Below are 24,075 nucleotides of genomic sequence, written 5' to 3' on the forward strand. Positions count from 1 at the left end.
GTGTGCCCAATGGTGGGGGCACAGACCTGGGTGAGAAGCCTAGCTCAGCCATTTGTTTTATGACCATGAAAAGTTACTCAGTCTCTTTAAGCTTTCATGTCCCTACCTATAAAATGAGGCTAATAGTGTCTACTTTGGAGAGTTAGCACCGTGCCTAGAATGTAGAAAGGGATGACTATTATTGTCTCGTTATTGACTCTATTGAGGACTATTGCAAGGTGGGCCTGTGACATGTGCCACTGGTTTATTCTCAGAATACCTTGGAGGTCCTGGTTCATTTTGTTATGGTTTCTCTGCTCCCTGTACTAGGAATAGTGAGGCTTCTAAGCAGCTGGTTTGTTTTTAGGTTGTGGATTTTATATATGTTGTAAAGATTATGTTTCCCTCTGCTAGAATGCTTAGAGCCAAAATTGCACCCCCCTCCAGCAAGGACCTCACAACATATTAGTCAAAATGTTGGCTCCATCTAGTTTTATTGTCCTCATTTACCTTTTGCCTCATTTTTCTTATTTTATATTTATTTTGTCTTGATACATTTTATAAATAATTGAAAAGTGACTTTGAAACAAGGTGGGATATAAATAAATGCAGAGTTATTACCTAGCTTGACTTAGACTTTTGAAAACTTTTTATAGAGTTAATCATGTTCTTGAATTTGAATGGAAGTTAATAATGTTCTGGTTACAAGTTAAAGCTTTTTTTTTTTTTTTTATGTTCCCAGAATGATTATAGCTTCCTTGACAGTACAATTGTTTGGTGCAGGAGGAGAAGTTGCATTGATTCATCTGGGGAGAAGATGAAATTCAGTTAACTTTTATTGAAATGTGGTTTCCCTGAGATTCCATCGGCCCTGGGTGTTTTGACCAGAGCCAAGTTCCTTAATCATCCTGCCCTCCCATCTCCAGAGAAGACTCTCCTTCCCTTCCCACCCCAATACATACACAACCAGTTGGTATTTCCATTTCCAGATGACTGCTTCACATGGAAAAATTCTAACTTGATTTCTTAAGGGAAAAAGCCTGACTTTTCTGATCTTAGAAAAATTAATTAGTGGAAAAGACGTTAAGAGCTGGCTGAATTTCAGCCGTTGTGGGCTGAAAATTTTAGAATATAATAAATGGCCAGTTGCTCTTAGCTGGAGGTGCACTCTAGGGCAAATCAATGGGACAGGTCACAAGAGAGCATGAACATACAAAAATTAACTCACATTCAACCATTTCGTCCTAGGATTATATAAGAAAGCTTGCATGTTAAGTAAGAGGAAGGTTTATTAAACAGTATGTCTACTGTGCCAATTCCATTTAATGAAAAACTAATTATAAACAGGCCTGTCTGTCATCCCAGGAGATGTCTAGATCTCAAAGTCCCTGGTAGCTTGGCAGAAATGTTTTGGATTTAATATGTTAGGTTTAAGTGGAAAAAATCTCAGTAGCATGTGCCCTCTGCGTCTCACATGAATCATGGCAAGTATCCTATTTAAAATTTGAAATATGTCCCAAGACTTTGAGCACTATCACAGCAGTCGTATGCGGCTTGGTAGAAAGGAAACCATGCTTTTCATGGTGTGGATTTATAGGTAATAAATGCCACCACTAGAATTGGAAATGAAAATTATTTCTAGTACTCTTTTAGTGAATTGAGACTTTTTAATCTTTTATGCAGAATGAAATTATGAGCATATTGTTCCCTACATCTCACATATAACAGTTAAAATGTTAATATCTAATTTTAGGAGCAAAACTGGTATTATACCGATCTAATTCAGACATCAGACTATTAACAGTAGTGAGGGTTTTTTTCCAACTAATTTTGTGAGGGGAGGAGGGTGAAGATCTTAGTCCTGTATCTTCTGCACAGTGGCAGAACTTTTAAAACAAGTGATTAATAATCTCTTATCCTCTGTATCAGCTGAGAAGTGTTTAGCTGCAAGATGTCACAAGGTAAACAGGTCAATGAAGGCCAAGTATAGCCCATGGCCAACTTATAAACAGATTGCATTCCAAAAATGTGTAGCCCTAACTAAAAAAATTTTGCACATACACATTGTGTGTGTGTGTGTGTGTGTGTGTGTGTGTGTTTGTATTTAAAGAAACAAAATTAAATGATGTCAGGTTCTCAGAATAGCCACTGTGTATTTAGTCCATTGTGGCCCATTGTGGAAGGCTAAGCAGAACTTAACTGCTGTCGGCAGGATCAAGGAAGGGCTCTGGAAGTAGGGGAGTGGGACTGCCAGCCTTAGAATTGGCAGGAGTTCTGAAAATTAGAATGAGGGGTAGGACATGGTGAAAACTTTCATCACAACAACAGAAAAGGATTCTAGCATCTCAGGAACTGAGGCTTCTTGGTCCACATCATATTGTTCTAAGATGGGTTGAAGCACAGAAGGTTTTCTCATTTGTGAAACACTCATTGAGAATCTCTTATCTTCTGTGTGCAAAGCTAAGTGACAGTAATACAAAGGTGAGTAAGACAGTCTGAAGTCTGACTTCACAGTTTCATGAATCATAACAATACCTTCCATGTACCATATTGAGCTTCCGCTGTGCTCCAGGGCACTAGGAAAGGCAGCTTACCTAAACTATTTCTAATTATAACTCCATCTCACAGATGGGTATATTAAGGCATAGAGACTTTATTTGATATATACAAAGTCAATTAACTAGTATAGATATCTCTTCTTACAAATTAAGTATAGAACATACACCTACAATTTGCGAGGGAAATTCTATTCCCAGAGAGATTTTTTAAAATTACCAAATTTTTAATTATATCTTCCCCTTTAGACATAGTCTTCTAAGCAGCTATGTCTAGCACTTTTTATATATTCTTTAATTTTTTCTTTTTCTTCATTGCTGTACCCACAATTGACTGACTTAATTTCAGTGTGCATCCAGGTGAAACTAAAGACTCGCTACTTTCCATCTTTATCTTAATTTTATTAAATTCTGAAACCTAAGGTGTTTTTTCTTTTAATCACTAGCATCAGTACTTCCATTTTCTACTTCCTACTTATTGTCATAAAAAATAAAGTAAAATACTAAAATAATTGCACAAACACTGCTGTATGCAGGTGGTAATGCTGCTGAAATTGGTAACACTGTTGACTTGGGGAGCATGACCACACAGCGGCTTGAACTGTGCCCTCTTTGGCCATGTATGTGCGTCTGAGTTCAGTACACAGAAAGACTGTTTAGAGATGTTGATGTGAAGTTGAAAGTGGGTTGATTGGAAATCAGTTGTATAGAAAGAAATGATGATGGGATTGGGGATATTAAATGGTAGTTGCCCAAGGGACCCAAAAATGCCCAAAGTCTAGCCTGCCAGTCACTTTCCTACCCTGGGATTGGGAGGTGTGTGAGGGAGATGCACACATAAAGGGCAGCTGGAAAGAAAATGAACCGTTTATTGTCAGTGCAACTTTTGCCCCAAACTCCAATGCAAAGCACTTTACCAGTAAGCTGGCCTGCAGCCCTCAGTCCAGGCTTAAGACCTAACGGATCTTGGCACCTATCCTTAGCCAAATCCAGCTCTAACCACTAGGCTGGTTCCATGAAAGGGCAAAAGGAGGAAAGAGCCTCAGAGAGGAGGGGTTTCACACCCACATACTTGAACTTTTCACTCGCAGTGTCCCCTAGCAAATGTGGCCTGTCAGTGGCCTGGAATCCAGCCCACTCAAAGAGAGGACAGTTCTTTCCTGGTGCTCACTCCCACAAAGGAGGGAAATTGAGGACTGCCCTAAAGGGCTAGGCTAGGGCTGGAATCTGTCAAAGCCCATGCTGCGTCTACAGTGTGAAGCTGCCTCTTCTTTCAAGATCAGTGGGTCAGGGCAACAGAACCTGGACACGGCAAAATATGACCATTTCACATTAGCAGACCACTAAGTCCTGTACTTAAGCTAAGTGTTATTCAGAAATAGTAATTCTTGTGTCAGCCCATGACCACATAGTTGTAAACAGAAGGTGTGAATCTACAGAAGCACAAGCAGGAAGCTCATTTTTAATGAATATCAGAATAACATCCAGTTTTCTGCATCAGTATTTCTGTGGCCTGGGCCATAGCTATAGACAACTTTACTTTGATAATAAAGACTGCTGCATTTCCATAAAGCTAGAACTATAGGTGATGAGTGCTTTTCAAGCCCCTATTTAGCATGCAGTATCTAGTGAAAATGGCATTTAAGTATGATATTTGGTTCTGAACAATATTAAGTTAACAAAATATTGTTAGCAAAATGTGACCTACTGCTTCCAGCAGGTCCATAGATATTTTTTGCTGCTGGTAGAGAATGCATCTTGGCCTCTGGTGCCTGGGCTGGCCTGGGCTATGAAATAATAGGCAGGTCTCCAGGTCAGCTCTGGGTGAATGAAAGGCTGTGGTTTGCTCTGTTGAAATGTCAGGTCTTGCAGGATAGCAGACTGCCTGAAGCACAACACGCAGTGGATTACCTTTTGAACTTCCACATCACCAGATTATTTCAGTTTGGGTTGTTTATAAAGCAACCCACAGAACTTCCTAGTCTCTCACAGCCCTGAACTCACCAGAGCCCTATCATTTTACCAACCCCACAGTGCTGAGCAACATCTAGGAATCTGATTTTAATCAGACTTTCTCTCTTGGTCTTTGTCTGGGTGCTTCTCTACTCACAAATACACATGCACACACACATGCACATCTCCCCAAAGATATGTAACACAGCATTGGGACCAAAATCTGCCCAATTTTATTAAGACCGTCTATGTTTCAACCACAAAAAAAGAGAAATAACTGTGTTTTCTCTCAAGCACAACCTTTGGGATCTTTCAGAATATCCTCTTTTATGCCATATCTCAAATGCCTACTAACTGGCTCTTTGTAAAAGTAAGGAAACATTTGTTTACTGTATTTTTTAACTATAAGAGGTGACTTTTGTTTTTACATTTTGTTAACAAAACATGACCTAGGTTTTTATCAGGTCCATAGATATTTTTTGCCTTTTTCTTCTTAGGGCCAATTTAGTACAGCCTCTGTTTTAATAGTTAAGCTATAACAGACAATTTTAATTTCCTTTCCTCTTGAAATAGAATTCTACTTAGAGTGTGAAATGGAGCCTTTTGGTTCTGTGCCTCAGGTTCTGTTTTAAGTAATTTCCAGGAGCAGTTATTGTCTGGCTCCTTGTTGAGCACGTGCCATTTGTTTTCTGCCTTTCCACAGCCATGCTGTTTTGAGATTGGACTTAGGAAGATTTAAATGGAAATCAGTTCAGTGGTAATTTTACAGTCTCTGTATATTATCCGATGTATAGTCTAGACTTGCCATCGCACCCGTAAGGCCACTGATGTGTTATTCCCCATGAACTGCCCCGGTCACACGTGCGGAGTGTTTTACCAGGATTATCTTTATTTTTCTCTACTTTGTCACTGGGAGGAGACCGAATGGAATGAATGCTTGACCTTCTCCTGGTTAAAGGTTTTGAAGGCTCCAAGCCCCAGTACACACAAATTCCAGAGCTGTAACAAATCTTAATGCTGTCACGTTTTGTACGGAGAACGTGAGTAACGTTCATGAAGTTCTCACTCTTTGGACTGACCTCTGCCTTGTCCAAGTTAGCACTCTGTAAGCAGCTCTGTACCTCATTTATTTCTGCACTGAACGTTCTGCAACAACTCAGCTGCAGGATGGGAAAAATCCTTCTTGGAAGTCAGGTTAGCAAAAAGTAAATATACTGTGTGAAACAGTTGCAACATATGTCTAGAAATTTGAAAATTTTTTCTACTCAGTTTATTATGTTTCTGGAACCATGTACATTAACAGGCGGATAAAGTATGTGTTTATGAGATTCAAATTTTTATTCCAAAAAATAGAAACAGTGACTATTATAAACTATGTTTAGAGATCATTGGCTTTTTCTTATTAATTTGCTCATATGTGGAAGCCATTTACACCTTCCTAGGTGCATTCTTTAGTATCCTTATTTCTCCTTTGATTCAGTTTTTGCATCTAGTGGTTCAAAGATGTGGGCAGGGCTAAGTGGGGGTTCAGGTGGGTCTTTGTGTGCCTGCTTTCCCAGGAGTTTCAGTGTACAGACCCTAAAGAATTATCTGAGGTTTATAGATCAGAAGGTAACAATTGCTCCATTGATTTTCAAAGGGCATGGAATCCTGTAGGCAGAACCCCATTAGTCTGTGCCCATAAAGGAACCAGCAGCTTTTCACTGGTGTACTTGTTAAAGATTACCAGCCTTGATAGTACTAAATTTCAAAAGCTGGCAAAGTTAAAAAAAGAATAAGCAAAAGTAGCAACAATAGCCCAGTGATTGTGCCTTGCTATTGTTTGGGCTTTTTGGAGACCAGGCATCAAAGAAAATTTTCTTCTGAAGGAGTGGTTTGAGATAGAGTGCAGCTAAATTGTTTTATGTTGTGTTTAAGTTTCATGTTACAGAAACAATCACAAATTAATTCCTAGCAAGCACTGTGACATTATAGCTGCCCCCTTGAAAGGCATTTGGATTCTTGTCCAAGTCTGTACTTAGAAGTGCTATTAATCTTAAAATGACATGCAATTGTTTCATTTTTACTTTCCCTCCTCCCCAGTGCAATTACTTACCTGTTTGCTAAAAAGGCTGCTGTGGCTTTAATATCTGTACAGGAGAACAAGAAATGAGGTTTAAAAAAGGAGGCTTTCATGGGAGGTAGCCTGCTGGTTCTGCTCTGTGTGGATTCCATTCAAGTCTTTTTCCATTGATTTCTGACTCATTTTCTCTCCCACCTTCCATAGAAGATGTAAATAAATATTTTGTTCCTTCCTTTTTCTTTTCTTATACCAGACTATGAATCCTCCTCTTCCCCCACCCCCTCTCCTGGCCTCTACACCTCCGGGCGCTGCTGCTGCTGCTGCTGGGATGGGACCAAGGCCCGCCGCAGGACCCACTGACCAGATTGCACATTTACGGCCTCAGACTCGCCCCAGTGTGTAAGTGAGGGTGTCATTTGTTACTGCATAAATGTTCATTTCAAACTAAGCCCAAACGGCAGAGGTAGAGAAACACCTTTCTGACATGAGCTGGTGACAGGCTTACGGCTCATCAAACTGGTTGGTGTCCTGCAAACTTCTACCCAGTCATGCATATAATTCGGCAACTGCTGAAACAAAATGGGCCTAATACATGAGCTCGCCAGGCAGCCATCCTGCTGAGTGAAGGCCTTTCAGAGTTTAGGGAAACGTAGCTGTTTGCTTCTTCACAATGTTGTATGTGTATGGAACTGCCTTTTTTACAACTCCTGTGTGAGCTTTTTGTCTTCATTTTCATTCCTTGCATTAGGATACTAAGGAATAGAAAGATATTCCACACAAATCAGATCTAGTTGTAGTATGCATGTGAAAAACTATAAATCTCTAGCAATAAGTATCCAGAAAAGTCTAATTATCTTATTCTGAGTTTACCGATGGGAGAATACAGCTATATTTTTTGTGGATCCTGCATTGTGTGAATTTATACATGGAACAGTTTAGAACTATCGGTAAAAACTATTAGTTTTGCCTGCCTGGTTTCCATATGTTGGTAGCAATCACCTTGCACTGTGGGGTTGTTGTGCACTCTCTATGATCTGGACTTTCTTTCCCTTTGATTTTTTAAATTCAGCATTTTTCCTGGCTGGGCATACAAAAAGTAGGTGCAGCCCACGCCTCTAGTTTCGACTTATGTGTGGGAGGCGGCACGTTTTCTTCCCAGTGGGATTTCATACCATATGTTGTCATTTGGGGCTACTTCCCGAGTCTAACAAGTGCCATTTGAAGAGCTCAGTTTTTCCAGTGGGGACCTAATCCCCTGCAGCAGGTTGGACCCTCTGGGAAGCTGCATTCATTCTTTGACACCACACGAAAACCATTTGGTGGGATAGTCACCTTCACACTGGGAGGACCAGGCTGGCAGTTCTTAATCAGGAAGGCCTCTGCCTTTTAAATATAGGTGGCAACCTCTTTCAATGGAGAATTACCAATGATACTTACATGTTAAAGGATTATACTTTCTGCTTACATTAGTACAAAATATTCAAGACTGTACCAAGGAAGAGTTTTGAGCATCTTGGGTTTTGTGTGCTACTCAGCCTCAAGTCAAATATCCTTTTCTATTCTAGCTATGTTGCTATATATCCATACACTCCCCGGAAGGAGGATGAGCTGGAGCTGAGAAAAGGGGAGATGTTTTTAGTGTTTGAGCGTTGCCAAGACGGCTGGTTCAAAGGGACTTCGATGCACACCAGCAAGATCGGGGTTTTTCCTGGCAATTACGTGGCACCGGTCACGAGGTATGGTTTTGAATAAATGGTTTACTAAGTTCTAAACAGAGCAGCTTTGTTCTTGCCCATGGTTTTCAGCCTATCCAGATTCCTTCTCACATTATAATTGCCTGTTACAGAGCCAACATTTAAAAAATCCATATCTATGTTTGCTGAAATCTCCTTCTAACTCTAAAATTCTTAGGTTACTTTTCACATGGATAGATGTGAAATTACAGGTTTCTACCAATAAATGTACTGCGTTTTGTTATTTGCTTGAAGTTCTATGTTGGAAAGACACAACTACACAGTTTTCAACATTTTTCTGCTAGAAAACAAAAAGTGTAGTGTTTAATATAAACAAAAGGTTATATTACTAATACTTACATGTTTATTTTTTTATTTTTTATTTTTTTTAAAGATTTTATTTATTTAATTTTCCCCCCAAAGCCCCAGTAGATTGTTGTATGTCATAGCTGCACATCCTTCCAGTTGCTGTATGTGGGACGCGGCCCCAGCATGGCCAGAGAAGCGGTGCGCACCCGGGATCTGAACCCGGGCTGCCAGCAGCAGAGCGCGTGCACTTAACCGCTAAGCCACGGGGCCGACCCAATACTTACATGTTTATGTAATGCTTACTATCTGCCAGGCATGCAGATTTCTAAACGCATTGCACGTATTGACCCTTAAGTCCTTAAACAGCTCATTGATGTAGGTGTTACTATTATCCTCACTTAATAGATGAGGAAATAGAGGCAGAGAGAGATTAAATAACCGTCTGAGCTCACACAGTGAAGTGCCCAAACCCAGGTGGTCTGCTGTGTATTTATTTATTCCGAAATAGCTTGATGATTACCTCTGAATTCTGGCAATTAATTTCTATAATACAGTCAGAAATAAAATTTCTTAAATATGACCTAGATCCTTCATTCTTCTCAACTGAGGGCAGTTTTGCTCCCCAGGGGAATTTGGCAATGTCTGGACACATCTCTGATTATCGCTACAGAGTAGGCTGGGGAAGGAGGTTGCTATTGACGTCTAGAGCATAGAAACAAGGACGCTGCTGAACATCCTACAGTACACAGAACAGCCTCCCACAGAAAGGTTATCTAGCTCAAAATGCGGCCGAGGGTGAGAAGCTCTGTTATAGGGTAATAGGAAGTAAGAGTGTTAGATATACAAAATTTTCTTTATTTTATTTAAAGATAGTCTACCTTCCTGTCATTGAGGAAAGTAGCCTTGGAAACTGAAAGAAATGACCTATAACGGCACCAACATTGAGGAAGCCCCAGTTTTTGGCCACTGGCTTTGAATAAATGGTCCAGGTTTTAACTGTGTTAAATCATTCCTCAAACCCCCTGATTTTAAATAAATGGCTTAATGAACTGACATGTTTGTCAGCTATTGGCCTTGATTTATAGGTTGGCCAGCAGTCTAATCAAATGAAAATCACTATTGTTGCAGATGGTGACAGAATGTTAGCTTTAATTTGACTTGCAGATTTTTAATCAATATAAACCTTCTTTTCTGTATATGTTAAAATCTGCATTCAAGATTCAGCCCATCCAGAAGACAGCAGATATACCCTCCCTGGTGGAAAACAAACAAGCAAACAAACATACGACAACAACTAAGGGAAATAAAACAAATCAGACAACAACAAAAATTTAAGTTAATGAAGGAAAACATTTTCATAAGATTCAAAAACAAATTATTAAAAGTCTCTGGAGAGATGCTAACCTACAGTAAATTCTCGTTATTCATGGTGGTAAATAATAAGGTCGTTCAAGTTAATGAAGTATTTTACTTAGTGGAAAGTTACTGTATATAGAATTGTTGTTTAAATAAATTTAGAATATCAAGAAAATTCATTACACCAAACGACATTGAACCTAATTTAATTAAATTCAGCTAGTACGTATTAGTTTAGAGCTGGCTGTACCCCTATATCTGTGCAAATACTGGAGGAATGGAAAAGAACCATTTCACACTGGCCCTGCTTTCAATGAACTTTTACTGGATCAGGAGTATTTAATAAGGAATTCACTAAAAAAAAATAATACACTGCATTTTGTAATCCAGGGCCTCAGAAAGAAGAAATCCACGTGAAATAGAACAGAATCATACTCTTAAGCCTGAGCCTTAGGCAAGGCTTCTGGAAATGACAGGATTTCTGCTGGATCTTGAAACATAAATGAGATTAGAATAGGTCAATAGAAGCCAGAGAGGACGTTGCAAGAGTGTGTATATGCATATGTACATGGGCGCTTGTACACAGGCACTTGTGTGATGCAGGACTGGGGGCAATTAGGGAAAGGGCAGAAAACATGAGCAAGGCAATGGAAATGTAGATATTGTAAGGTAACAAACCTGGCTTCTTCAGTAGATGAAGCAGAAGAATCCAAGGCCTTAAAGTCAGCAGAGAGGTTTGGCCTTGATGTGGAAAGCTGAACTCAGTAACTGTATATTCTTGAGCAAAGTATGTGTGATTTTCTGTGACTCAGAATACATTTTAAGACCTTTCTCTGCCTCAGGGACATGGTTTCTTTGAATTTGCTATTCTTACGTTTTGTAAAAATAATTCCATTCATTTTTTAAAATGTTCTGTCTTTAAGCTCTGAGTCATTTTTCTTGCATTTAATTGTTCTGTCTCCCATTTTGCTGATGGATTGGGCTTTCTGTCTGTGTTTCTGTCTTGGCAGGGCGGTGACAAATGCTTCCCAAGCTAAAGTCCCTATGTCTACTGCTGGTCAGACCAGTCGGGGGGTGACCATGGTCAGTCCTTCCACTGCAGGGGGGCCTGCCCAGAAGCTCCAGGGAAATGGTATGGCTGCGAGTCCCAGTGTTGTCCCCACAGCCGTGGTGTCAGCAGCTCACATCCAGAGCAGTCCTCAGGCTAAGGTCTTGTTGCACATGACTGGGCAGATGACAGTCAGCCAGGCCCGCAATGCTGTGAGGACAGGTAAGGAGGAAACCAGACCAGACAGCGTCAGGAGAAGGGGTTGCCTGCCTAATACCAGATCTTTTATGACAGATGTTGAGACAAGCAGATGTAATATGAAAATAATGGATAACATTAGGAACGAGAAGCAGGCATAGTCTAGTCAGTGGCGCTTTACATCTGCTTATTTTGGCTAAGCCTGCCCTGCACGTATTCAAGCCTGAGCTACAGATCGACAGTCTGAAAGAAATTAGGGTGATCCTGAGAATGTCAACAGTACTTGAAAATCTGACCTCTGCAGTCAAGATCACGTGATCTCAAATCTCACTGCTGCCAGCTGCAGCACTGTGACCACTCTGTGTTACTCTGCTCACTGGTGTACTGATTATTTTTGATGAACTTAGTCACAAGTCTATTTTAGACCCAGTGGGATCTTAAATAGCTTTCTTCTTTCTATAGCATTGAAAACCTACCAAGAGTCTTACGTAATGATGGTGGGGTAAACATGTGACTCTATCAGAAAAACCAAAAGAAAGAAAATGGTTAATAAGAAAAGGGAGAATAATAAAAAAAGGACTGGAGGCCAACCTAGTTTGACACTATAGAGTACCATCAGAAATGGGCTCTGTGTCTCTTAATTCAGTGGAAAGGCCTTCTGTCTAGCTGAAGGGCCCCAGGATAATAGCTCAGCTTCAAGCACTCAACAGCCTCGGGCTGATCTGGAAGGAAAATTGTGTCTAGGGACCCAGCTAAGATTAAGTGCTTTTTAAACCACCATACATGCATTATCTATTATAATAAGTGCAATAGCAACCTTTCATTATGGTCTGATGCAGTGAAATGACTCATGTTTAGGTAAGTAGCGTTTATTAGAAAGTCGAATTTTGCCGTGTTCCCTCCTGTCATCTTACCAGTTGCGGCACACAACCAAGAACGCCCTACGGCAGCCGTGACGCCCATCCAGGTACAGAACGCCGCCTGCCTGGGCCCCGCGTCTGTGGGCCTGCCCCACCATCCCTTGGCCTCCTCACAACCTCCACCTTCAATGGCAGGCCCTGCCACCCACGTCGCTGCCGTCAATATGGGTCGAGTCAATGCCCCCCTGGCCTGTGCTACAGCTGCTTCGCTGACCTCCCCGAGCATCAACACCACCTCCCTGGAGACTGAGCCCAGTGGCCGGACAGTGACCATTCTCCCTGGACTTCCCACCTCTTCTGACAGCGCTTTATCAGCTTGTGGGAACAGTTCAGCAGCTAAGCCAGACAAGGATAGTAAAGTAAGACCAACATCTTTTTTTCTGCTTATGTTGTGTGCCATGCTTTCTAGCAACAAAAGGACTTGTTGTTCAACAATCCTTCAGTGCACCATGTGTGAGTCACTGTGCCAGGTGCCAGGGTCATGTTTCTCTGCCTTTAAATGCCCACTAGTTGCCAGGCCCTGTGTTGGATGTTCAGGAGACCAAAGTGAATAAGACTTAGTCACTTCTCCTCATGCAGCTTACATCTCGTGGAGGAATTTCCTTTCCCCTTTAGTTACTCATTCTTCCTGTTCAGTCAGTTTGGCTTCTTGTTAATAGTTCTGCAAAAATATATTTAATATACAAAGGGGTTGGAACTGTTGATCAAAAGTGTTATTTGTGGATTTATTTTTTCTACAGTACATTTGATTATAATCAGAATGGACAGTTTTTCTCTTGACTTGAAATATAGGGGAAAATTTATTAACTAAATCCTTAGATCTTTTACAAATCTCTCATTTGAGGCTGAATTTCAAAGAAAATATAAACAGAAAGCTGTGTTTGAAAGACTAACCCATGGTTGGGTTTGGAGACAGGTGGTTGGAGGCAAGGGAAATTGATGGTGATTAAATGTGAACAGAAAGAGAAGAGTGATGACAAAGTCTGGATAATTGTATTGTAATCATGACTTTTTCCTCAGTATTTCATGCATTTCTCCTAAAGCTATAGCCCAGTTCTGGGAAGCTCAGAGGCAATCATAAACTCTTGGCCACCTGGTTCAGTGGTGATGTATGTCGCTCTACTTAAATGGTTAGGTAAGCCTGTAAATAGGGGTTTATAAGGAAATAAACTTTACAGCCTACTAAAAAGTTAATATTTAATTGTTAGTTTAACATGAGCGTTTTTGAAAAAGATTGGTATCTGTTCAGTGTTTATAATTAACTACACTAGACTTGTACTCAAGCTGACATGTTCAACTTTGTCAATATCTTTAAAAGAATTATTTTATAGTTTAGAGTTTAAGGTTTCGGGACAGTGTGTCTCAGGTCCCTTGTCCCTGAGCAGAACAGGGACTCTTGAGCCCCTGCCCTCCCAGGAAAGAATACACTGAATCTCTGAGGTTTGAAAGGGACCCGCGCTAGACAGAATAATGGCTCCCCAAAGATGTCCACATCCTAAATTTGAGAGTTTATTTCCTTATATAGCAAAAGGGATTTTACAGGTGTGATTAAATTAAAAGTCTTGAGGTGAGGGGATTATCCTGGTGGGCTCAATATAAGCACAAGGACCTTCATGAAAGGGAGGCAGGAGGATCAGGCCAGAGAAGGAGATGTGACATCAAAATCAAAGATGAGAGTGATGCGAGGAAGGAGCCACAAGCTAAGAAATGCAAGCAGCTTCTAGAATCTGGAAAAGGCAAGGAAAGAGAGTCTTCCCTAGGGCCTCTAGAAGGAATGCAGCCCTGTTACATGTTGATTTTAGGACCTGATTCTTAGCACGAACTTTGTGGTAATTTGTTACAGGAACAACTGCTACAGAACCTTATAGGTTATCCTGTTGAGTCCTGATCCTTGACAGATGGCCACTGGCCTCTGCTTGGACAGCCTATTGACCACAAATGCCCTAGCTCCAAAGTATCTTATGCCATTTTCTTTATTTTGAGTGAATACGTAGAAAGTGATCTTCTTTCCATATGATGCCATGAGGTATTTCAGGTTTATCTTCTTTTTTTTAAGGCTACATTCTTGATGTTTTTTTCACTATTCCTTATGTCACAGATTTCAAATTTTCCCTTCCTAAATCTACTACCTCATTTAATGTTCCAAGTCCACTAAAGAGACTTCTCCTGGTTGATAGAAATTCAATAATTCCATGATTAACGTGATTGGAATGTCATTTAGCCCCCACATTCCTCACGTCTATAAGGATGTCATGGGAGAACTTATCAGATGCCTGTTGAGATCCAAACGTCTTTTACAGTCTCCCATCCGAACAATTCCCCGGTTGCCCCATCGTTTTAACTGTTACTTACTGTTGGCAGGTGTCTCCTGGAGGAGTCTCCTCTTCAGAGTCTCATTTCCTTTCCTAAGTAAACCTTTCATTTAATACACTGTTCCAGAATTTTCCAAACCACCTGCAAAGTGTGTTGTGGTCTTTGTTTTGAAATTTAGGACTACACATGCCCTTCTTTGGCCTGTTGAGTTGACCTGATCCCAGATTCACCAGGATCTGTCAAAGATTATTGGTTACATTTCGGCTGTTAATTTTGTCTGTTCCTGGGGTGAATTCAACCTGTCAAGTAGTCATTTGATCTCTAAATCCCAATCTCTTCACCCATTTCCCTTTTATCAAGGTTTGTTCTTCCTTTCCAGTCTGAAGATTATCCTTCCCTTTCTTCATACCGTCTGAGAATCACCATCCATCCCAAACAGCAGGTGTATGTCTTTCTTGTTCTCATTTCAAACATAACTTTGAAGCAGCCCCTCCACATTTTTTTTTTTTTTTATCTTTGGCATTTTTGCAAGTTTAAGCTCATTCTGCTCTTTAGCCTTCTTGAATTGCTATGGGCCATGATATGTTCTTTCTGAAGGCCCTTCTTTTGATCTTTTTGTGGGAGTCCTTTAAAAATTTGAGCCCTTCAGGCTGCTCCCTGGGGGATCACATCGGTACCTTCAGATGCCTCTTCATTTTCATCTGCTGGGGTAATTTGCAATTGTATGGTTAGAATTTCATTCTGGAGAGCCCTCTCATTCTTCTTGAAGTGTCTTTCTTTTTGAGTTTTAGGTCAAGCATATATTTTCTTTGAACTTTTAAAATCAGTTCTTTTAAACTTTAGAGTTCAAACCTGACTCTAGCCAACTTCTCTTTGGGTGCTTACCTCCAAGTCCTCGACATTTCTGCTTCCCTGCTGAACTTCTTCACCCCCTACCCTTACCTGGTCTCTACCTTTCCCCTAGTGGATCAGAATTAGATCCCAAGGTGCAGTTTGCTCAACTTTCTGTGAGATCAAATTATCAGCAGGTCAAGGAAAAAGTGTATCATAGATTCTAAGTGTATCAGAGATTCTACTTTTAGTTGAGACTTCCACCAAATATCTAGGTATTGGACAATTCCCTCATTATTTCTATCTTCCCTTGTCATCATGTGATCAGCATCATCCATTTACATAAACTCTCCAGGCAGTACACGGGCTATCACCCAAATGATGGCTTGATGACTGCCTGCTCCTTTTCTCTGTACCCAGATGCTCTGCGGTGGGCTACCACCGGTGTCCACAGAGGCCTGTATCTTTTCCATGTACACACAGGACTATTGCAGCTCCTTGCTTAGCTGGGCTGTTCCTTCTGAACAATATTTTATTTGGAAGTCCTATCTCACGAAGTCCCAGAAATGTGTTTTCGTCCCTGACTTGAAATTTCTAGCTAACTTTGTCTGGTAACTGCATTCTGTAGTTTGATAAATAGGCATTTGAAACTCGTCTAATATGTCATCTCAGTTATCAACCATCATCTCAGTTATTTCTTGTTTGAAATCCTGGGCCTTTCTATCATTATTACTCTTCTTTCTATGATATCCCTGATATCTTTTACAGTTACCAGTTTAACGGTTTTATCTGGACATTTTTATAACTTCATACTCAATTTAAAGGCTTCATTATTTGATCAGCTAGTCTCCAGGCAGATGTGTTTCCCAGTCCTATGAGAGACTCATGTATATGTGTGTGTGTGTGTATTTATATTATTTTCTTATTATAAAAAATTTTTAATTATACTTATTTCTTTAGAAGTTAGAGAAAATCGGGACATCCAAACAGAAAACTTAAGTATGATACAAGATTTCAGAGAAAACCACTAATATTATGATGTACATATGCTTTTCCCCCCATATACTAAAATATAACAAATATTATTTTAGTATATTCAGCTTTCATCTAGAAAATAAAATCTTTTTCTTCAGCACCAATTATGTAATTGACTGTTCTTATATTCTCTAAGGTCTGTTAAAAGATAAACTGAGGGGGCCAGCCCCGTGGCATAGTGGTTAAGTTCAGCGCACTCCGCTTTGGTGGCCCAGGTTCACGGGTTCAGATCCTGGGCATGGACCTACACCACTTGTCAGCAATGCTGTGGCAGCGACCCACATACAAAATAGAGGAAGATTGGCACAGATGTACTCAGGGGAATCATCCTCAGCAAAAAAAATAAATAAAAAGATAAACTGAGGCATATTAAAAATTTTAAGAGTTTATTTGAGCAAAAATCTGTACAAATCAGCCAGCACCAAACTGAAAGTGGTTAGAAGCAGTCCGCTGACAGAAGCTACGGGTAAGACTTTCACAGAGAAGATGTGGAAGCAAAGCAAGGAAGTTATTTGATTGGCTATAGCTTAAGTGGTTACCTTATTTGGGAAAGCCTAGTTGGCTTTTTGTGATTGGTTGTCCTTAGGTTTTTATTTCTTAACCTTGAGGCATTTACAGGCTCAGGTTTTGGTTTGCTAATATATGCCTCTAAGGCATTAGAACCACCTCAGTCTAATGGCCTCCAATTAGACCTCGAATGTTTAATTACTTTAACAGTTTTAACCCTCACATCAGATAAAGAGAAGAAAACACCTCTACCCCAGTACTTCCATTTCCTACCTCAGCCTTCGTAGTCTGGAGATGCTTCGTGAGTCTTGTCTGACAGTGTCATTTATTCTCATACGAATCAGTAGGAGTGGGTGTTGGTTCTCATGCTCTCCGCCACATCCTGGAGGTGTTCCTGAAAGATAGCTTTCCTACAAGTGGGCCACAAAAGGTCAACATCTAGTGCTTCAAACCTTCCACCCCCAAATTCCTAATGACTCTCTCCCTTAAGGAGCCAACCACAAGTTTTCTTCAATCAGTCTGCTGATGTTTGAGGACTTTTGCCATTATTCTTGGTTTTTCTTAAGCAGAGGATCTATCTAGTTTCTTTGTTTTTGTTTTTGTTTTTTTGCTGAGGAAGATTAGTCCTGAGCTAATATCTGTGCCAGTCTTCCTCTACTTTATATGTGGGTCACCGCCACAGCATGACTGATGAGTAGTGTAGGTCCGTGCCCAAGATCCAAACCCATGAACCTGGGCCGCCGAAGCAGAGCATGCCGCACTTAACCACTAGGCCATGGGGCCAGCCCCCCATCTAGTTTCTTAAATGCTCATTTTCTTCTATTCTGAACACTTGTCTAACGTCCCTACTGATCACTTTTCTTTGCTCACGTGATTTTCCTCTCTCTCAGTTCTTATTTCCGTGTCAAAAACAAGATGGTCTGTGTGCTTTGCCATTTCGTTTTCTTAAGGAGAAGCCCACTCTCCCTGTTAAGTGGTCAGAGTCGCTGTTCCTGCCCCTGCTGACAGCTGGGATCCAGACCAGGTCTGGACAGTGCAGATTTACACATAGAGTTCAGCTTCAAATGGCCTTTATGATCTGCAGCCCATCAGTAAATGGATCTGCTCTTCTCATTCCACAGAGTAGATGTGCTTCTAGAGATGTTGCCTGTGCTGAACTCACAGGAGAGCAGGGGTTTGGTTCAAATCCCACCTCCAGCCCTTACAAGCTGTGTGATGTTAGGCAAGCTTAGAAAGGTTTAGGCAATGAGAATAGTATTGATTTCTATCTCATCAGGTGGGTGTGAGGAGTAAATGTGGAAATCCTTGTAAAAGCATTTAACAGGATTCTTGAACCCAGTGGTGTTTAACTATCTCTAGAATTTCACATGGCCTTTCCCTCCTATCTACTTTCTTTAAAAAGCCTTTCCTGAGCCCCCCATCTCAGCCAGCGCCCCCGGTCATTCTCTCTCCCCCAACTCTGCTTTATTTTTTTTGCAGAGCGCCTGTTTTACAGCCATGCTAGAGAATGTGAACTGCTTGTTGTCTTATTCACTGTTGTATTCCCAGAGGCTAGCATGTTGTTGGGTCATATTAGACACTCAATAAATATTTGTTGAAAAATGAGTGATTATTATTAGACAATCATATGAATTAAGTTTCTGAGATGCCTCACCTAAGAACAGCAACTCTGATTATTGGAAGCCTGACTATGTAGATTTTTGATGACCTATGGCCCAGGAAGACGGTTGATCTTTTGCTACTTTCTTTGTGCATCTGAGGGCAAAGAGAGGAGTAAAGAGGAGGACACAGTGGGGAGAAATGAAATTTATTTTTTGCTTGGGAAGGAGCCATGACTTGATGTTTCCCATATTGTACTCATCCTCTGTTATATAACTAATAGAAAGTTATTAAATTAATGTTCAGAAATTATTTTTATATGTAAAAATTACTCTTTCTAGTTTGATTATTTTCTGATGTAAATAGTTCTTTTTTTTTAATATGAGCTGTGGTTTTAAATCATCAAATCTTCTGAAGAGAAAATTATGACTGTAAAAACATTATTTTGTCTAGGAATAATTTCTTGGAAAACCCACAGGAGAAGAATTATTAAGATTTATGTTAAAGGATATGCCCCTTTTTCAAGCATGCTAACATTACATTCAAAAAATTGCTTTGCTGAAGTGTAGTCTTTATTAATTCATCTGTAGTTTTCATTTCTGCTGTTGGATTTTGAAAAAACAAAAGTGCCCTTAGATGATAAGTGTCTGAGTTTGCAAAATTATCTCTCTCAAGTGGCACTTTTCTGCTAATGCAGAAAACATCAGAAGATGATATTAAAAGCACAGCTCCTTGGAACCAGGGCAGCCTCTTTTCCATGTTAGCACCCCCACTTTCCCTGCACCCTGCCCTTACACCTAATCCCCTCCCTTCTGCACTGTGGGTAGTTGGCAATGGCTGATGATGATAACACGTCCCTTAGAAGTAATTAAAGCAAGCTGTATTTAATGTGTTTAATCATTTTAGATGAACCAAGTCATCTTTCTTCTTAATCACTTTAGAGGCTGTTCCCTGAGCACCATTCAGTTAACTGATATTTTTCTCCGTGCCCAGCACTGAGCTTTTAAGAAACATCTTTAGCTGTGGCTTGCTGAGATTGTAATTTATCAGTGGACTTGATGTTCACACTGGAGCTGTGGGGGTCCAGGGATTAGAGTGTGCTTTCTTACATCATGGCAGGAATAGCTGGAAGTTGTGGCTGACTGCTCCTTAGAAGGGTAAGCTATTGAACATTATTCTTTCCTAGCTGCTTTCTCGGCCCTCCAGACCTCAGGCTCCCTTCAAGAAGTATGGCAGCAGCTGTGGCAGGTTTCATTAGCCCACTTCATTGGCCATTGTGTCAGGGAAATCTTTATCGTACTGGATTTGGGAAATCCAAAATATCCTCTCTTATTTCCTTAGCCCTGGGACTAGCTCAATATTTTCCCCTCGTCCACCTGTCTCATTCTCTTCCAGTCTTTGCCTCTCAGCTCAGTAGGTGCAGGGCTCTGCGTTAGACACTGGGTGTGATACAGAGGTGTAAGAGGTATGGGTACTGCACTCAAGGAGGAGACCAAGTTTATAGAGTCATTTATTGGAATGCATATAGCAGCCCCTTGGAAAATGTGAAGCTGAATGAAGCAAAAGCCAGTAAGGTGAGTTGAGGCCAGGCCTTGAAGAGAAATGCAAAAGAATCTTCCTCAGGTTGGGGTGGAGAGAAGGGGGGCCAGGGGAGGGAGAGATTGATTGGCCCTGCTCATGGGCAGCCTGAGTTGAGCGTGTACAGAAATGACTTTAGCTTTCCCATCCTCTGTTTCTAACCTATGGGTTAACACGTACATACTGTGAGCAGCATTAGGTAAATGGGGCCTGGGTGCAGTTTCTCTGGGATGCTTTTTCATCATCTAATAAATTATTGTGTCTCTTCCTTTTTTCTGCCACTGTGTCTCTAATGGAGCTGTTTTACTATGGCTTCAGACTCTTTTCCCCAAGGGAATTTTACTGAGTATGAACTAACTCATTTCCAAGAAAAATTCCTCAATGTTATATCTCCTTGTGGGCCCCTCTTAATTCTATTTCTCTCTTAGTGGACCTTAATAATTCCAATTTTCCTATAGAGTTTTCTCAAGAATTATTTTTCTATGAAATAATTTTATTTTCAAGCAATGTTTCCATTCAGAGGACTTTATGATGTAGGTGACATCTTAGTAAAACAGTTTAAAATGATGGTTATTATCTGTGCTTGGTCATCGGAAAGAACATTGACACTCAGGGTTTGGAATGAAGGAGAGCTAGCCTAGATCTGGTTTTCCTTGCAGAGCAAAGAGCAGAAGTGTCAAAACAGACAAGAGAGAGTTTCTGTGGAGTGAGATTGCTGGGAATTTTTTTGTATATTTGCTTGCAAAAAGAGACATAATGTTTTTGATTATATTGAAGCCTTATTTAAAATTTTGTGGAGTTGTTTTTGGCTTTCAAATCCAGGAGATACTTATACAATGGAAATGATTTGACTTCTGTTATTATTGGCTTGTTAAATTTCATCAGGTGGTGACATGTGAGAAGTGGTTTAGCCTTAACCTTGATAAGACATCACTACCTATAAATGGTAGGAATCAAGTCTGTGGGTGGGGAGTAAATTGCTATTAGGTTTATGTTTAATTCAGCATACAAGAATTTGAGATAGGATAGATAGAATTTCAGGAAATTAAATCCATAATCTGAAATTTCCATTTTGTCCTAAAATGTCTACTTCTGCCTTCACCAAGCCAGAGATGCGAATTGGGGAGTTTTTTGTTTTACATTTTTTTATCTGCTTATCCTCCCACAGTAGAAGATAGGGATGAACAGTGGAATATCCAAAACAAGCAAAAACACGCAGGCAGAAAGCGAGAAAGAGAAGCCAAAGGTCAGGTTAACACCGTACGGAAAGTGGTAGCTAGATCATGAATAACCAAATATCCACAGAAATAATTTTAGAAGATCACATCAAAAATTGGAACTGCAGCGCCCTACAGATTACAATAGCAACAGTACCGACAGTCTCCAACTAATGTACTTTTTTTTTTCTAGAAAGAAAAAAAGGGTTTGTTGAAGTTGCTTTCTGGCGCGTCCACTAAACGTAAGCCGCGAGTGTCCCCTCCAGCCTCGCCTACCTTGGAAGTGGAGCTGGGTGGCGGCGAGTTTCCTCTGCAGGGAGCGGTGGGTCCTGAGATGCCGCTAGGGGGCGCCCACGGGAGGGCGGGCTCCTGCCCTGCGGATGGGGATGGCCCGCCCACAGTCGCGGCTGCAGGAGCGCCTCTGGCCCAGGATGCCCTTCATCGCAAGGCCAGCTCCCTGGACTCGGCGGTTCCCATCGTTCCACCTCCTCGTCAGCCGTGCTCATCCTTGGGCCCTGTCATGAATGAGTCTAGGCCTGTTGTTTGTGAAAGGTGAGTTCAGTGTTGTTCCAGCAGAAAACGAAGAAATGCATAGCAAGCTTTGTGCTGGAATATTTATTCTGATATTTAAGATATCTTTCCACATCCTTCTAAAAATGTTTTAACTGAATTTGTAATAACAATCTAACACCTGGCTTTCTTTTACCACTTGCTGCAACATACTCTAGTGTCTACTTTTTCCTCCCGTATTTCTTACACGGGTTAGGCCCCCGTCCTTTTTTTCATGTAATTTCTTTAGACAACCACTTCAGAACTGTATCTGGATGAAATTTGTCAATCACTGGAAACCTATTTGCATCTACTTCCTGCCTGCTCCTCCTCCATTGTCAGCAATCGCTTTCTTGTTTCATCCTTTGCCTTTTTTTTTATTAAAGGTTTACATCAATACCTGCTAGTTGTAAAGCAACTGGAGAATTCTGCCAACTAAGAGAATTCTCTTTTCTTCTTCCTGAACCACAAGAGTCTGGCTGAGTTTTCAGAGACCTGACTCTCCTCCTTACCCAGTGACTTGGTTCCGTTACACTCAGAACAATGGGCCCTGTTTTAGTGATTCTGGCCTTGAATAATGATTACAAATGGGAGCAATTCTGTTTGATACAGCCACTGGGGTTCTAGGAGTGCATTAGGAGAGAAAATATATATAATATGACAAATATCTGCTGAGATTATATGAATTAAAAGTGAAGCACTGGGGCCGGCCCCGTGGCTTAGCAGTTAAGTGTGTGCGCTCCGCTGCTGGCGGCCTGGGTTCGTATCCCGGGCGTGCACCAAGGCACTGCTTCTCTGGTCATGCTGAGGCCGTGTCCCACATACACCACCTAGAAGGATGTGCAGCTATGACATACAGCTATCTACTGGGGCTTTGGGGGAAAAATAAATAAATAAAAATTAAAAAAAAAAAAAAAGTGAAGCACTGTTTGTTGCCCAGAAAAACATCGTGAAGTACACTAAAAATAGTGGACTGTTTTCACATAATGCATAAATAGATAAACATTTGTTTTAAAAAGTGTCATCTGTTTTATTGTTTCTGTAAGCTTTATTCCCTCTGTACCTGCATTTCATAAATAAAGCAAATTTCTAATTTGTGGAGGTGTTGCCATTTAGGTAGCATTTTCTATGTTACTGATTTGAAATCTTACTGTGAAGTGTTATTTTTTTAAATGACTTAAATTCACTTAATTCAGTATTTCAGATGAACATTTCTATCCACCAAAATCTGAGCCCTTCATTCATATGATTTTGGGGGCATACTTTTTTACTGAAAAATAAACTGGAAAAGAATAAACTTCATACTACCTATGTGCATTAAGTACAAAGTACACAATTTATTACACATTTTTATAGTGAGGTGAGATAATTTTATGTAGTTCTAATCCTTATAAAACAAGTTTTGAAATGAGACATTATCCTAAAAAGTGTTCCTTCCCCACAAATAAAATCATTCTCTCTTTCCCCTCGTCTATTGTGCTTTTAGTAAATCTTTGAAATTTTGTCCTAAACTCACTTAATCCTTTATTTGGAGAGTCACCCCTTTTTCCTGCAGTATTCCTCTGCTTTCCAGGGATCATGGCTTCTGTCCCTCGAGTTAGTCCAGTGACTTGTTTACTTTCTTTTGGTCACAAAGGCTCCTCTTCTCCCCCCAGGCATTGACCTTCGGGTTTTCCTTCATGCCCTGCGTCTCTCTCCTCTTTCGCTGTCATTTGTGGTGTTTGTGGGACTCGTCTGAGTGACGGTTTACTTTGCCCAGCCGCTCCCTAGGCACTGGCTAGGGCACTGCTGCCTCCCTCCCCCATTATACATTCCTTTTCAGTTGCCAGATGTCCTCAATTGCTGGGGCTTCTGCATTCCAGCCCCTTCTTCTTAGAGGAGCTCATTTCTAACAGCAGGCTCCTGCTGTTCAGTGCATCTGAAAAGGAGAAATTGCTAATGCAGACAGGTGGCGGCAGTTCAGGGAGCAGGGGATGCACATCAGATAGGGAATATGGAGAGTTTAATGATGGGACAAATGGGCATAGGCCCCCTGAAACTCTGGCAGGTTTTTTATATAACATTTCAATTTTTACAAGTGGGAAAGGGGTCTTTGGAGAAGATTTCTGCCTGAGTTTATATTTTTATAATCCACGTGTTTGATGGAATATTAAATATAATAGCCAGCCTGATCAACTTTTCAGTCTTTTTGCCTTCATACAATGATGGTGATAGTAGTTATTTGCGTAGGTCTGCCTGACTATAAAAACAACAGGAAAAATGTGTGGAAACAAGTAGTAGAGGAAAACATTCTATTATCCACTGGGAATGAAATGTTTTGGTTAATAGAAAGC

The 24,075-nt window shown here is 40.6% G+C and overlaps 1 protein-coding gene across 5 annotated transcripts in view; it reads left to right on the forward strand.

The window, feature by feature from the left end:
• Window positions 1–24,075, forward strand: part of SH3RF1 (SH3 domain containing ring finger 1) — a 156,374-nt gene that overhangs the window by 122,828 nt on the left and 9,471 nt on the right. For 4 of the 5 annotated variants that reach the window (XM_087437437.1, XM_004433481.2, XM_087437439.1 and 1 more), the window contains 5 exons: window positions 6,803–6,948; window positions 8,115–8,285; window positions 10,958–11,217; window positions 12,111–12,472; window positions 21,387–21,745. In XM_087437437.1, the coding sequence (XP_087293563.1) occupies window positions 6,803–6,948; window positions 8,115–8,285; window positions 10,958–11,217; window positions 12,111–12,472; window positions 21,387–21,745 (1,298 nt within the window). The remainder of the gene's footprint in view (window positions 1–6,802; window positions 6,949–8,114; window positions 8,286–10,957; window positions 11,218–12,110; window positions 12,473–21,386; window positions 21,746–24,075) is intronic. The other variant, XM_087437438.1, reaches the window with a different exon arrangement.

The sequence above is a fragment of the Ceratotherium simum genome, chromosome 12 (assembly GCF_057802395.1).
Source record: "Ceratotherium simum simum isolate JZ-2026a chromosome 12, ASM5780239v1, whole genome shotgun sequence".
NCBI lineage: Eukaryota > Metazoa > Chordata > Mammalia > Perissodactyla > Rhinocerotidae > Ceratotherium > Ceratotherium simum.